The sequence below is a fragment of the Hevea brasiliensis genome, chromosome 11, assembly GCF_030052815.1.
Source record: "Hevea brasiliensis isolate MT/VB/25A 57/8 chromosome 11, ASM3005281v1, whole genome shotgun sequence".
Taxonomy (NCBI): Eukaryota; Viridiplantae; Streptophyta; class Magnoliopsida; order Malpighiales; family Euphorbiaceae; genus Hevea; species Hevea brasiliensis.
This window is the reverse complement of record NC_079503.1, coordinates 75,871,849-75,888,524: the sequence shown is the minus strand read 5'-3', so window position 1 is coordinate 75,888,524 and position 16,676 is coordinate 75,871,849. Positions and strand designations below refer to the sequence as shown.

Genomic DNA, 16,676 nt, shown 5'->3' with positions numbered 1-16,676 from the left:
AGAACGCAAAATTAAATCTACTTACCCTTATTAAGAGACGAGGTGGGGTGCCTAACACTTTCCCCACCCGTTTACGGACCCCGAACCTAGAATCTCTGTTTTGAAGTGGTTTCATTTTTAATTTATTTTCCCAAATGGTTTTCTTTAGTTTCCCTCAAAACTAAGGTGGTGACTCCTCACTTTTCCCACTTCGGTGAGTGATCGTCCAGGCGACCGCAAAATCCCTTGCGACAATCCATGTAGCATTACTCTATGCAAAGAGTTGATTAGTTTATGTTTTTTGGAAATAGCTGAGCTTCATTTGTTGCTTGTCTTGGAAATAATCTGAAGTAGAACCCACTGTAAAATTGATATGCATGGATTAAAGACCTAAACTTACAATGTTCAGAATATCAGTATAAGATTTATGATTGAAATTAGGTTGGGTAACAGGAGATATGAGCCTGAAATAAGTAAAATTACTGACTTGATTAAAGAGTGTTTGCCATCTTGCTTGTAGAGGTTACAGGTTAAAACAGTTTGTAAGGCTTTTGAGGAACCGGATAACGAAATTGATGGGTATTTTAGTGAGCTTACTCCTGGTTTCAACTTTATTAGATTAGGTTTTAGAAGATGATAGAATGGTTCCTCTCAATTGCATCCAATTCAAGTTTTTCCTACCAACTTTTTGGTTGTATGAAAAAGGTTGTAAAATTAGCAAGAGATTGGACATCTTCAATTGCAATATGCAGCCGGAAAACATTCTTTCAATTGTTTGAAATATAAATATAAATGTTGAGATTTTTATCAGTATGCTGCTTGTCCCATTTTTATGTTATAACAATGGTAGAAATTTCTTTTACTGCACATCCATGAGTCTTATCAATTTTAATTGTTACAGGAAGGATCCAAGCGTGGCTAGGCCTTTTGAAGGACTAAAAATTGTTGATGTTGGTTGTGGTGGAGGAATTCTTTGTGAGGTATATATATATTTTTAACACTCAAGCAATTATGAAGTTCCCGCTAATGGCACTGCAACAAATCTAGACTTAAACAAGTCTATGATGCTAAAGTAATAAAAAACATTAATGAAACATATTTAAACATCAATTTAACATATGAAGTAATAAATAACATATATAATATTATGCATGTAAATTGATGTGAAAGTGCTATTAAAAACTGACTTATTGAATTTATGCACATCGTTAGATACTTGCTAGTAATTCTTATTAACAATGTATTTTTAAATTTTTAATAGCATGTGAGGCGCAATATTAAAGTCAAAATTTGTTGTAGTGTTGTTATACATCACATAGCAGGTATATTCATTATGGATATTTCCTTGCCAGATACAGCATATTCATATTTTTGGCAAAATTAATTTACAATTTTATGGTTCTGGCTCTGAAAGATTCTGTAAGAGTGGCTGCTAATCAGTTAAAATGTCCCCATATTTTGTCTAGAGAATTAATAATTGCAATATTATTAGCATAACTTGGTAGCATGTTAATTTTTTAATGTTATATTTATGGATTTTTTTCTTTTGCTTCTTCAGCCTTTAGTTCGAATGGGAGCAACTGTAACTGGCATTGATGCTTTGGAGAAAAATGTCAAGATTGCACGCCTGCATGCTGTATGGTCATTTCATATCTTAAACTACACTTTGCATATGTGTTTCAGTTAAAATTACATCATTTCTGTTTTCTAAAAGGATGCCTTCGTTTAATTTATTTTTGAACAACTTATCTGTTGTGTGCATGATACTCCCAGTATAGCTAGTTCTTCACTGATTAGTATTCATGGCTAGGACATAGATTTGGATGCTTATTGCTCCCTTGATACCAAAAAGGCAGATTTGGTGTGGGATCTTGCTTGCAGTCCCAGCCCATCAGTTTCCTCCTCATATGAAAAAAATGAGTTGATTTCTATTCTTTATTTTCCCCATAAACTGTGTGATTATTTTCATTATAATCTCCTAATCACATGTTACTGATAGTGCCAATAATTCCTAAAATTCCAAGTTTACCACTACATTCATCTAAGTTATGCAAACCAACTGATTCAAATGAAATATTTGTCAAGTGTGATATTGAGAATTGCTAGTGTTTAATCAATGCCTATTTTATTTCGGCAGTTCAGAACCTTCATTAAATTTTAAGTTGAATATATATACTTTTGATCTATCTGCACAGGATTTGGACCCAGTGACTTCAGCCATTGAATACTGTTGCACAACAGCTGGTACATGCAAATTTTGTTCATCTCATGCATAGGTCAAGGTTTCCAGTAATATTATTTCTTTATACATTCAAATTGCCATTGTTTTGGTCTCATAAACTTGCTTCATCTCTACAAGTGGATGCTGGCACCCTCTTGTGAATGTCAGTGATCCATCTAAGTAGTGAACCATCTCGAGTTCTCTACATGGTTTAATTACTGACTCTGTATTTATTCCCCTGCTGTGGAATGCTTGAATCGAGAAACATATTCTTGTTTATTTACTTAACATGCATGGAAGATGCTTGTGTGCCATAAATAGATCAAATATTTTCTTGGAAATCCCTCCATGGAAATTATCTTCTATATATTCATCACATATAGTGGTTGTTCATCTAAAGTTTATTGTTCAAGAAATATATAAAGTTCAAGTTTGAAGTTCAATTGTTTATTAAATATTTAAATTGCATTAGTATAAATATGCTATCCAATATTTTCTTTTGATGGACAGAAAGTCTAGTTAAGGAGCAAAAGATGTTTGATGCTGTGATTTCATTGGAGGTTCTCTCTCTCTCTCTCTCTCTCTCTCTCTCTCTCTCTCTCTCTCTCTCCCTCTCTTTGCAGTCATGCATGCATGTGTGCTCAATTGTAGATCCCAATTGATTTATGTATATATGTGTGTGCGTGTGGTGATGTAGTCAAAAGAACAAACATTGCTTACTAAGTGCTGAAGCGTAATAGCGTAATGATAAATAGGAAAGTGCTTTTACATGTTCTAAGCGGAGTGCATTTAGCAAAGTGAAGGCTTTTTGTGCTAAAAATTATTTTGCGGCAATTATAATTTAATTAATAGTGTCATTATAATAATTAATTTAATTATTATGATTTATTGAATCTATCATTAAATGTGTTTTAGATAATAATTAGTAAAACTTACAATTTTTTGAAGTAATTTAGCTAATTAGCTTGATGTGCCCAAGTTCAAGCTCTAGCTCAGGCTCACAAGCTTAATAAACAAGTTAATGTAAGCTGAACTTGAACCTAATTATATCTAAAATAGCTAACACAAGTTTGATAAACAAGTTAAATGCCAGCCAAGCTCGAGTCTAATTAAATCTAAATATCTAAATGAGCTAAGCTCTAGTTTCAAATCTGAACTTGAGTTGAGCTCAAAATTTAATGAGCCAAGCTTGTCAGTCTAAGCTGTTTAAAACTCGGCTCAGCTTGCATACACCCCTACAAGCAGGGTGATGACTGTTAAGCAAATGGAAGAAAATGAGTTATGATGTTAGTAGATAATACAGAATAGCATATTGGATAGCTATGAATTTGGCTTTCAGATGGTGTAGAAACCTTCTAAGGTTTGACACATGAAGATTTGTGTGATGATTGATGAAATAGAATGTCCAGGCTATACTAATAGTAACAAAGATTGGGGGCTCAGCAAATGTTTTCAACTTGTTTCAAACCTGTTTTAATATACATTAAATTTGTTTTTAAATTCATGCATTTTCACTCAAGGTAATTGAGCACGTAGAAGATCCTGCCGAATTCTGCAAGACTCTGGCAGCATTAACTAACCCTGGTGGAGCTACTGTGATTTCAACAATTAATCGATCTCTGAGATCATTTGCAATTGCCATTGTTTTAGCAGAGTACCTTCTCCATTTGGTAAGACTTTAATTGTACCTTTATTCTTGTGTTTGATGATTTTTCACGTGGGATTGGAGCATTGCTGTAAGACCATTTGCTTTAGCATTTGTGCTTGGTCATGTTTCAGAGGATCTTCATTAGAGTCGCTAATTATAGCTATCATGCAGCTTCCCAAAGGCACGCATCAATGGTCAAGTTTCGTTACTCCTGAAGAGCTGGAACTGATGCTACGACGTGCTTCAATCAACGTAAGACGAATGTTTTTGGTTCTCACATTTCTTTTATCTCTGCTAAATGACATTAATTTTGGTCCTTATGTTTTTGAATTGGTCTTGCCCAGGTTCAAGAAATGGCTGGATTAGTTTACAACCCCTTCACTGGACGATGTTCTCTATCTGATGATATCAGTGTAAATTTCATCGTCTTTGGTACTAAAAATAGCCAATAAAGGCAACTTTGCTTGTACTTTTTAACTTTCTGAAGTGTAATTTCTTCGAACTTTGTTTTTGTTATAAAGCAAACGTCATAATAGAAAGCAAATATAATCCCACAGCAGTTTGCAATTGTATATCCCAATAGGGCTCGCAAGTAAATAAAGCATAGACTAGCAGTCCTTAAAACACAGGAATGCGACCAAATCCTAGTGTACAAGATTAAGCAAATTACTGAAATGCAACAACTGATTGGAGAATGCACACGCCACTAGCAACTCTGCATACAAATTTTAGGAGCCAGAGAAATGAAGCAAAAGATGACCAATAATTGATTGGAGACAGATTCGCAAAAGCATTTCTTTGATAGGTTCTCAGTTGGACTATCAAATTCTCACCCCCAAAATACTAGGGCATTAAACAGAATAACAAAAGTTGAGATCCGCATCAGTATCTTAGCAAAAAATTGTTATCCATTTTTCCTGGAAGTGATTCTATAACATATAAAGGTCTAAATGAAAGAAGTGAAATAATGAAGTCACTAAAATAGGCATCATCTCTATTCCTGGGGTGCTGCGTTAACAGGGTGAATACCCAGGAACCTTGTGAGTGCTACCTACGGCCACCTAAAACAGTCTAATGGATTTAAAAGCCAAAGAAGCCAAGTTCACTGGCTCTTTCCTTCTCAAAAGTCTCGAAGTACTGATATATAATGGTAACTGCAAGCAATATTCCAGTTCCTGAGCCAATTGCTCCCATGAAATCAGCAAGAACTGTCAATGCACCAATGCACATTCCTCCAAAGGCAGCTGCTGTTGGTATGTAGCGGTTCAGTTCCTTCTGAAGATTTGAATCACGATGTCCTGGCATCACCATTTGTTGTTCCTGCAGAACCAGCATAAATATTTTAATCAATGTCAAAGATTTGTATACAACAGTATAGCCACTGTTTTTTCACCCAAAAAAGACCATGGCTAACCATGATGAACAGAAACTCTTCAAATCAACTGAAGAACCTGTTCTTACAGGATTAATTTCATCAAAACAAATTTCAAAAACTAAAGTAGCATGCCTATATCTGATAGATTAATCCTTGCACCTATGTGCAAATACACTCTATGAACAAGTTAAGAAACACTTGTTTTGCAAACAAACTGGAAAAACGTTAAAAAAACAAGCAAGCAAGCAAATGTATTTAAGATGATGAAACTATCTTGATATACCTTAAGCTGCTTGGCCACATCTCGAGCAGAAGACCCTGAAACTTCAATCCAAGTTTTTGAGAAAAGAGCACAGGCTGAAAGCATGAAAACCAGATAGAACAGAGCATGGAAGGGATTGGCTGCCATATCTGCCAAGCTGCAATAAAGATGAAAATGACAGATAAAGCAGAGCATAAGTGCAAGAACAAAGCATAGACAGAAAGTAAAAAGTCAGGATATACACCCCAAGGCAACTATCAAACAAGAGGTTCAAAAAAAAAAAGTAAGGAAACAAAAGCCACTGTACCTGGCTGGAGCAGTGACATAGTAAGCCAAACCACCAACTGGAACAAACTGACCACCTGAATATTCAGATTCCTTCCACTTCCCCAACAGATTGACAAAGAAATTTTCACTGTACCTCCTGTACAACAACTGTATAGAAGTGCAGTGTGTTGTACTCTTAGCAATTAGCATTTAGCAACAATAATAACAAGCCCCAACCCAACACAAAAATAACTCATACCTGAGAGATGAAATAAAGATTGGAAACAAGTGCAGATTGGAGAATAATGGGCATATTAGAGGTGTAGAAAAGCTTAATTGGATATGAGCCCTGTTGTCCACGGGCATTCTTTGACCTCACAGGCAAAACCACACGAAAACCTTGGAAATAGATGACAATCAGGAAGATCAAGACCGTAGCAAGTAAATTGGTAACATTTGGAAGGTTCTGCCGATAGAAAGCCTCCCGAAGAGCACGGACTTTGTCTGTCCTGGCGATCAGCAAATGGAACAAAGCTATAACAGCACCTTCAAATTCAGCACCGCGGCCACTGTTGATGGTTGTAGGGCTGAACGCTTTCCATATAATGTTTTCACTGCATGCATGCCAAGGGCAAAATAACGGTGACAAAAAAATTTTAAGGACAGCAACACTGTCCAAATAATTGATCCTGGAAACAGAAATGGGAACAAAGAGCATGTAGCCTACCAAATATTGGTAGCAATGAAAAGGGAGATTCCAGAACCAAGGCCATATCCTTTCTGAAGAAGCTCATCAAGGCAGATAACAATTATTCCAGCAAAGCAAAGTTGAATGATAATAAGGATAGCATTTCCAACCCCAAGTTGACTGACACTACCATACATCCCGGATAGCACATAAGCAACAGCCTCACCAACAGCTATCAGAATGCCCAACAACTTTTGCGCTCCATTTCTGCAAAATAGGCCAAAGGAGAATAGTGTATATTACACATAAGTTAACAGAAATGTTACAAGCCTACAACTGCGGGACCTCAATTCGTAAAAGAAAAGAAAGCAATGTTCATGCAAATCATAGCTGAAACTATAAACAAAACTGGTAATGTGCATCGTAAGATATTGCAAAAATTTTCTTCCAGGCAATGACTGTTCTAGACAGCAGGATAAATCTTTAATTTGGGTAGAATATAAAGATCATTGGTAACTTCAAAAACCAAGAATACCCCCAATATTTTGTTTATGAACTCGAAGATATCAGATATCAAGTAAAAACCAAAGACATACAATTGTCGCTCTAGAATCAGAATAACCAATCAATTACAATTATAGAACTTACAGGAGAGCACGATCCTCACGGACACTGTTATCGACTTCAATAATCTTAGAACCAGCCAACAATTGCATCACCAATCCAGAAGTGACAATGGGAGTAATCCCCAGTTCCATGACAGTCCCACGATTGGATGCAAGAATAACACGCATCCAATAAAATGGATCAGCACCGGTTGTGGAGTGTATCCCATAAAGTGGAAGCTGACTGCACACAAGAAAGATGAAGAGAGAAATGACAGTATATATGACCTTCTCTCTAAAAGGAACCTTCCGATCAGCACTCTGAACTTCAGGCAAAAAGGAAAGGAACGGTCTCACCAGATGCAGAACTCTGAATCCTCCTCCCATCTCAAATCAAACCTACCAAATAAATCCTTAATGAGTTCAAATACAAAAAAATCAAACTTGATCATACAAACTCGAAAAATCTGAGATCTATGATCATAACCAAAATCGATACAAACTTACGAGCTGTGTGGAATTAGGGTCCGGAATCGGAATGAATGAGGAGACTAAACCAAAACCAAATTGATTTTATGATGAACTCTCAAGGCTACGCGAGGGTAGAGGTGGGTAGAGGTGCCTGCCTGCCACGATGACTTCACCAATGGACTTCTGACACGCGTGCAAGAAGTGGGGTCGTATGAGATGACGTATGAGTTTGTATAACTTGGATCTGGTATATTAGAACAGAGCGCCCACCAAAGTCTAGGCCTTTTCTACCCATTTTTTAATTTTTTTTTAAAAATTAAAAGCATTAAATATATTTTTTTAATTTGTTAAAATCAATTAAAGTCGTTCATAATTTTAAAAATTTTAAATCTAATTTTATTTTATTAAACTAATTTTTTTAAAGGTGCGTTGTAGATTATTATATTTGTTATAGTGGTTTAATTTTTTATATAATTTTTTATTAATTTTTGTATATTATATAATATTATTACTATATTTAATTATTTAAATTAAAATATTAATTTTAATAATTAATTAATTAATTAATTAAAAATGTTTATTAATTTAAAAATTTTTTTTATTCAATCATATTTTTATGAAAGGTATGTCTATTAACATATAATATCAATTTAATTATAAATTTAAATGTAATACAATAAAAAATATAATAATAAATTTTAAAAACATAAATAGGTTAAAATATTTAAAAATTAAAATAAATTAATAATAAATATAAATTAACCGATTGAATTTAATTAATTTAAATTTTATTATTTTTTTAAAATAATTTGATTTGTATATTTCTATTTTAATTTTTCATAATTTAAAATAGTGTTAACTGTAAATAAATTAATATAAAAAAATTTTATAAAATTAAAAAATAGAATAATTTTTAAAATAAATTTTTGTTAATTTAGTATATTATTATTATAAAATTTTTTAGTTTTATCTTAAAATTTTATATTATCATATTATTTTATATCAAAAAATTTGGAAATTGATTTAATGTATTAATTATTTAATAAATTTAGTAAGTACTTTTATTTTTTAAATTATAAATTATTATATATATTATAAATATATTATTAATTAAAATATAGATATAAATTTAATCACTTATATTTTAATTAAAATTATATATATATATATATATATATATATATATATATATATATAGACACACACTAAGTTTTTAATTCTAAATTATAAATTATAAAAAAATTGTAAAAGAATTTTTAAAAATAAAATTTATAAAAGAAAAAAATATAAATTTGTTTTATTAATATTTATAAAAATATTTTTATTAATTTAAAATTTTGATTCCTCATTCATACTTGTACATTGTAGTATATATAATATATTATTATAAATGTACAGTATGTATATATGATTAGATTTTAATTATATTAAAATTATATTATATTTTTAAAAAAGTCATAAAAAATATATATTTTTAATTAATTTAAGCTTAATTAATTATTTATTTGATATTTAGTATGATTGGATATAATAAGATTATTAATTTAGTTATTAATAGAAAAATTAAAACTATGTACTCAACTCAATTCAACTCAACTAAGTTTTTATCCAAAAAATTTGAGGTCGGCTATATTGATTCTCTTTCTCCACTCTAAACGATTTTCAGTTAAATATTCGAAAATATATAATACTTCTAGATCATGTTGTACTACTCTTTTCCAAGTCAGTTTAGGTCCACAATTTCTTTTCTTTCTATCCTCTAACCCAATGTGTTCTACTTGTCTAACTGGAGCCTCTATATGTCTACGCTTCACATGATCAAACCACCTCAATCTCCCTTTTCTCAACTTATCCTCAATTGGCACCACTCATACCTTTTCTCTAATACTCTCATTATGAACTTTATCTAGTATAGTATGGCCACTCATCTACCATAACATTCTCATCTCCGCAACTCTTATCTTAGACACATAAGACTCTTTCAGTGTCCAACACTCACTACCATATAACATGGCCGGTTGTATGGCTGTACGGTAAAATTTTCCTTTCAACTTATTGAGAATCTTGCGATCACATAAAACTCTCGTGGCACTTCTCCACTTCAACCATCCGGCTTTAATCCTATGACTAACATCCTCCTCACATCCCCCATCTACTTGAAGGACTAAGCTGAGATATTTAAAGTGATTACTTTGGGACAGTACGACTCTATCTAAACTAACTCCTTCCCTATCACTAGTTCGGTCTTCACTAAACTTGCAATGCATGTATTCTGTCTTTATTCCACTTAACTTAAAGCCCTTTGACTCTAGAGTACTTCTCCAAAGCTCTAGCTTTCTATTAACTCATTCTCGCGTCTCATCTATCAAAACTATATCAACCGTAAACATCATGTCACGACCCAACCTATGGGCCGGACCGGTACTAGGACCTGGGCCAGCCTAAAGCCCCCGAGGCCCGTAGTAAGCCTAACTATTTCTTAACCCAACTCTAAGGCCCATTTGGGCCCAATTTTAAGAATTCAACCGGACAGAGTCTGGCCATAAAGTGGACCTTTCAACGGGGAGTTTTTGACTCACCCGACCTGTAAACACAATAAATAATCAATTAGGGAGCTGAGCTCACCCTCCACATACTCAATGTCATTAAAAAAAAAGGGAGCTCAGCTCCCTCATCCAGTCCATCAAACATGCATATAATAATACATTTACAGGTCCAACATGATAATTATATTGCAGACCCAAATCAAATAAATACTTCTAACACGTGCGGAAATTCTAAGAGTTAACAGGTTTATACAAACATTAATAAACGACCTGCGAGGGAGAAAAGCAGGTTAACCTCAAAAATATCCCCCTGTGGCCTGGAAAAATATTGAACATGAGTGAGCGTTCGACTTAGAGAGTAAAATATCAATTTTAACCATAATCTCTATAACTATCTAAATCTAATGCACCCTGTAGAGTGAAATGCAACATCAACAATATTTTCACATCATAACAGCAAAAAGGTAATTTGGAGTACTCACACACCCAGTAATGTCAAATCATAAATATATGGGAGCTGATCCCCTATACAGCTCTCTTGAATCCAACCTGTGCCAGCGAAGAACTCAAGCCGGACTTTCGCTTAATATACCAAATCAGGGTCCCAGCGAAGAACTCAAGCCGTGTCTACCTCGAAAGACCGGGCCCAACAAAGATCTCAAGCCGTGTCTACCCGTCCTATCCATAGCCAACACCACATCACACGCACGCCAACGCACACACACTGCTCCAAATTACCACAACAACATCCATGGCACTTTAACATTTGTGAATGCAACATAAAACGTGCCTAGAGTTTAACTACATAGACATATACATATAAGTGATGCATGGGCATGCTTGAACATATAATAATATCGAAATTATAATTAAAATTAATATTTTACTCACAGACTTGACAGCAGTCACTGTGGTGGCTAGGCGGAGGAAGAAGGTTGTCCCGGCTCACCTGACAATTTTATTATAATTGTTTAATACAATTGACTAAATACAACCCAAGAAAAGACCAAATACGTCCTAAGTCATGCTGAAAATTCGGCAGAGTCTCCCCTATACCTAGGACCTACCCAACCTGCAAATGGGTTTAAAACACACTTCTATATCCACCAACCATACACCTACAACTCAATCATATCACACAGCCCCTCCTGGGCCCATCTAAACAATCATCAATCACAATATGTAAAATTATAGTTTAGTTCTTATAATTAACTCTTTTTGCAAAAACCACCCAAATAAACTCTAAAAATTCTAAAACTTTGCCCCGCGGGCCTTAGCAATATTACCAGGTTAATGCAAAAAGAATCATAATTTTCTGAGCTACCACGAATATTTTATGGATTTTTAATCCCATTTAAGCACTATTAAATTACGAAAAAGTAAGGTTCGGGTTTACCTATGCCGATTTCGAATCCGGGGATGCGCTCGGGACGTTTGACAACAGTGGGGTAGCCAAAATCTCGATCTGATTCTAAGACTTTTTCGGTAGCCGATTTATCTAGCCGGAAATTCACAAACCTGGACAACTGTCGAATTTCCGCGAATTGAAGATACCTACACGAAGCCCACAACACGGGGGTTAATACATAAATTTTAAGAAATTTTCTAAGCTCATTTAATGCTCGGAAAAACACTACAAAGTTTCGTAGGACTCACCGAAAAATGGTGTCAGAAAATTTCGAAATTTATATTGCCCCGAAGCTCTCGACGAGTGGAGCGCTTTGGTACTCTCGGTTTTCTCGTGGGATTCACAGTTTGCGAGAAATCTAGCTCAAAAGTCAAAATGGGCTAAAACTTCCCGGATAAAAATTGGACAAACCGCTCAATGGATTTTGGTGTTCTTGGTGTCTATGGAAAGCTCTCGAAGTGTAGATGGTGTTTGACACAAGACCCGGCCCAATCAGTGGCCGGATCGATCGAATTTTGGGTGGAAAGACGAAGGAGCGCGCTGTGCTTCGCGCGCGATTTCCCGGCATTCCAGGCGGTGGCCGGCGATGGGGGGAGGCTGGGGTGGAGCACTGGCAAGGTGGGAAGGGCTGAGTGTGTCACACCTTACCCCCTCTACAAGGCATAACATGTTCCCGTAGAATACCTAATGAACTACCGAACTTCACCTACCGATAACTCATTAAGTACCCTACAAGGGATTTTAAAACAATTTTCTTACTTTTGACAAGTGGTGACCATTTTTTAATAGGTATTTAAAACATTTAATTGAAATTAAAAATTAGTTAAAACTTTTGGCTCATTTTATTTTTTCAGAAATTTTATAAAAATTTTGACAGAGTTCTGTCTGTATTTTGAGAAACCAGTTCTTCAAATACCTGTAAAAAGTACTTCTAAAAATGTTTTCTCAACAACTACTTCAATTTTACATTCAAACTCAATCCATTTCAACAACTCCACAATCATTTCAATCAATTTCTCAAGTTCAAAATTTAATAATCCTCAAAATACTAGCAATACATTTCATTCAAATTAAATAAAATAGTTCCACTCATATTTCATTAGAGACAAAACAATTTATATACATCCTTACAAAATTTACATCAAAAGAAATATAAACTAAACTTTATTATAAACTTCATACAAATTTTGTACAAGCTGCACATGACCCATTTACATGTCCATACATTTATATGCAATACATACATCAAAAGAAATATTTACAATTATGGTATAAATTATACCCGATGACTTCAAGCTGATAGCTCCTCACACCTCAAAGAAATTACTGTTGCTCCTCTAGTCTCTCAGATTCACGACAGCAATAGAAGCTATTGCTGAGTACTAGGACTCAGTGGTGCACAACATACTAAAATAATCTTTATGCAGAACTTAAATCACATTTATTCAAAAATTTGACTGAACATGAGTATTAAATACAAATCATGCATTATGAGATTTTAATCCCAAACAATTTCATTTTGAAGTATCAAATCACATTTCATAAAACCCACAGTTAGATCATGCCATTCGAAACAAATAGAATCTCAATAGCCAGATGCTAAAGAGAAATCACATCACAAGGCTAGCTAGCTCAAATATATGGATATCCATTCACATCCTCTTCTACTGGCACACCTCAACACTTCTCCAGAGAAGGAATCAAAATTCGAAAGTAATTAACCCCACTAGTCGTGCTAGTGAGGTGTTCAAATATATGGTCATGATACTGTGGTTTCAAAACTTATCTTAACAATTTGCTAAACATTGTTATTTCAAATATACACAATAACTTTCAACAATTTCGATTAAAGCATCATAAATAATGTCTCAATTCACTTTTTCAAATCATTCAAAACAATATGCAGCAAATAATTTACAAAAATTACACGTTGTGCACAAATCTCAAGTGAGTTGCCTCTTGGCCTCAACTCGGTTCCTCGGGTTCTTTCCCGGTATTCTTTCCAACTGAAATACACAATTTTACAATGTTTCAGTACTAAAACTTAACATAAACCCAAAATAAATTTAGCTTCACTTTTACCTAGCTTTAACGTGCTAAACTCGACGTTCTTGAAATTTTTGTGTTTCGGGTTACTATTCACTATACTATTCAAGTCAAATTATTGAATTTCTAAGGCTTAATAGGTATGGGAACTCCAAATTCACCCACATACCACATTTTGGTCACTAAATTTGTTGGTTTTGGTCATTTTCTCAAAACTTAGGTCTTTTAGGCAAAATTGCCAATTTTCAGTTTTAGAGTCCTAAGTTGCACTGTTTCATTGGGCCTTTTACTGTTGGAATTTGGCAAAACTTCCTTCATAGAAAAAGTTCCCTATTGTCTTAAGTTTATTCTCCTTTTTGAATCACTCCAATTGGAGTTTTGTAGCTCAAGTTATACTCGAATTACGGTTACTATTCATGCTACAGAATTTAGTTCTGCAGATATATTGCTCCAACTTCGTTCAGTAATTTGATCAAGTTAAGTCCATAATTTGGTCTAATTTTCTTCATATGAAATGTTCTAATATGTCTTAGGTTTCCATCGGTTCAAGAATCACCTAAATTGGAGTTTTCTAGAGAGAGTTATAGCCATTGAAACTTTACTGTTCATATGGCAAATCTGCAGTTCTGCGGGTTCAGGTCACCAACTTTGCTCAATAATTTGATTGGGTTAATGGTATAATTTGGGTTGGTGTTCTTCATAAAAGTTTTAGGTCTATATTCCATCTAACCACTGGTAAAATTTCAGGTCATTTTGACTTGCCTAGCTTGCGTTATGACCACACTGTTCATTTGGTCAGTTTGTGCAGAGGCAAACTGTGATTTCTCAACTTTGGTCAATTTGTTCACTAGGTTATAGTCACTTTTTGGGCATGCTTCCTAAATGAAAATTGTGTCATTTAGTGCCTATTTTCATTCCCAATTGGTCTCATACCAATTGGACTTGTAAAATTCCATTTTTGGTCCCTCAAAGTTGACTTTTGGTCATGGTGCATACCCAATCCGAATTTGGCTTTGATTCAAACACTTCTAACACACTTAATTAGGTCACAAATGACCATTTCTCTCCTTAAACTATGTCAAAGACGTCATTTAACACTTCTTCACATTTTTTGTCCCTAAACCCTAATGTCCAAACCCTAATTCACACTAATTTTTGCATTTATTTGATTCTATGCATTTAACCATAATCATTCAACTAACTAAGGTTTATATACCCCTTTCAAACCATTCAATTCATGCAAATCATCCTCATAACCAAGCTGGCCGAAAATCAGTTTAGTCTCTCAACCAATTTTCTTTTCATTTAAGCATATTTCCAAGTATAACTTAACTAATTAGACATAGATTCAAAGAGAAAATGAAGAAGAACGCTAACCTTAATTCTTTGATTTACAATCCACCAATTCTTTCACTTTCTTCTTTCTTCTTCTCCCTCAATCTTCTTTTCTAGTGTAGATTGGAAGCTTTTTAGGGTTTAGGGTTTATTTTGAAAGGCTAAAATCAAGTTATGGAAGCTTGATGCATTCATCAATGGTGGTTGCACATGGTGGTGAGGGAGAGAGAGATATGGGACGTCCAAGAAGAAGAAGAAATGAGATGATTTTAATTTTTTTTTTCTTTTCTTTGTTTTTAGTCTTATGAAAGACCAAAAATCCAAATAAGTAAATAACTTAATTTTATTCTTTATGGCATCATGCATGAGGTCATGCATGATGTCATCACCTTTTGACTTTTCCATTTTCTCTTTCTTTCTTTTTTTTTTCTATTTATTTTTTTATTAGTTCTTTAATTTAATTCTCGATCCCGAAGTTTTCTTTTCTCTGATTTTATTTGACAGTTAGGTCAAGAGTCAGCTCTCGGGGTCAATTGACCAAATTGCCCCTCGTCGGTTCATCCCGGTTTGCAATTAATTCCATATTTCTTCCGGCTCTCTGACCTAATTATTTGGCTGGCTTAACAGTTCTTTGTCGTGATTTTCTCTTTTCCACTGTGTTCATGAGGGTCCTAAGGACTGCGACGTCACATTTTACGATTTGAAATTTGAGTTTAAAATGACTTCGCAGTCCTTCCCGAGAAGGTCACCCATCGCTGTGACTCTCAGCTCGTTTAACTTCTTATGTTCTATTTTTCTTATTTATACTTAACTAATTGGCAATTACTAATTATTTGTGTTTATAGCTTATCTAGTTATCTTAAGTATGGTTCTAATCCCCTTAATTGTCCGGACAGACACTGGTTACCGAAATAGTGAAATATACCAGGCTATGCAAATAGGGGTGTTACAATTCTCTCCCCCTTAAATAAATTTTGTCTTGAAATTTTACCTGGTACTAATCTCTGAACAGCTGTGGGTGTTGTCTCCTCATGTCCTCCTCTCATTTCCAAGTAGCTTCCTGGGCCGAATGATGGTTCCACAGCACTTTTACCAATGGTATCCGGCTGTTCCGTAGCTGTTTCACCTCATAAGCCAGAATCTCTATGGGTTCTTCCTCATATATGAGGTCTGGATTCACTTCAATTTCCTCTACTAGTAGTACATGAGATGGGTCTGATCGATACCTCCTCAACATAGACACATGGAAGACATTATGTATCTTCTCTAACTCTGGAGGTAGTGCCAACCGATATGCCAAAGGACCCATTCTTTCCAGAACCTCATAAGGCCCAATGAAACGAGGACTCAGTTTCCCTTTTCTACTGAATCTCATAATTCTCTTCCAAGGAGAAACCTTGAGGAAAACTTTCTCACCCACTGCATACTTAATATCCCTTCTCTTCATATCAATGTAGGACTTCTAACTGTCTGATGCAGTCTTAAGTCGATCTCTGATCACCCTAATTTTCTCCTCAGTTTGTTGAACAATTTCGGGTCCAATCATTTTTCTTTCACCCACGTCATTCCAACACAACGGGGTTCTACATTTTCTGCCATACAAAGCTTCATATGGAGGCATCCCAATGCTTAATCGGTAGCTGTTGTTGTAAGAAAACTCAATCAAAGGCAAGTGTGTGTCCCAACTACCCTCAAACTCAATCACACAAGCCCGTAGCATGTCCTCCAAGATCTGAATTACCCTCTCAGATTGGCCATCTGTCTGTGGGTGGAATACAGTACTGAAGTTCAATCTAGTTCCTAGGGCTCTCTGAAGACTACCCCA

General features: G+C 34.7%; 2 protein-coding genes across 2 annotated transcripts; one reads left to right on the top strand and one right to left on the bottom strand.

Annotated features, from left to right (window-relative positions):
• The first annotated feature begins 386 nt into the window (after window positions 1-386).
• Window positions 387-4,402, top strand: LOC110659741 (ubiquinone biosynthesis O-methyltransferase, mitochondrial-like). The gene is made up of 7 exons (XM_058130181.1): window positions 387-959; window positions 1,538-1,615; window positions 2,175-2,223; window positions 2,711-2,760; window positions 3,721-3,870; window positions 4,020-4,100; window positions 4,193-4,402. Exons 1-7 carry the CDS (start codon window positions 792-794, stop codon window positions 4,298-4,300), a joined length of 684 nt encoding a protein of 227 aa, XP_057986164.1. The 5' UTR covers window positions 387-791; the 3' UTR covers window positions 4,301-4,402.
• A 227-nt stretch (window positions 4,403-4,629) lies between these two features.
• LOC110659740 (uncharacterized) lies at window positions 4,630-7,703 on the bottom strand. Its single transcript, XM_021817771.2, has 7 exons — window positions 7,553-7,703; window positions 7,089-7,444; window positions 6,480-6,707; window positions 6,012-6,366; window positions 5,793-5,920; window positions 5,507-5,642; window positions 4,630-5,168 (listed from the first exon to the last, which is right to left on the bottom strand). The coding sequence occupies exons 2-7, from the start codon at window positions 7,430-7,432 to the stop codon at window positions 4,929-4,931; spliced, it is 1,431 nt and encodes a 476-aa protein (XP_021673463.1). The 5' UTR covers window positions 7,433-7,444; window positions 7,553-7,703; the 3' UTR covers window positions 4,630-4,928.
• Between the last annotated feature and the right edge of the window lie 8,973 nt (window positions 7,704-16,676).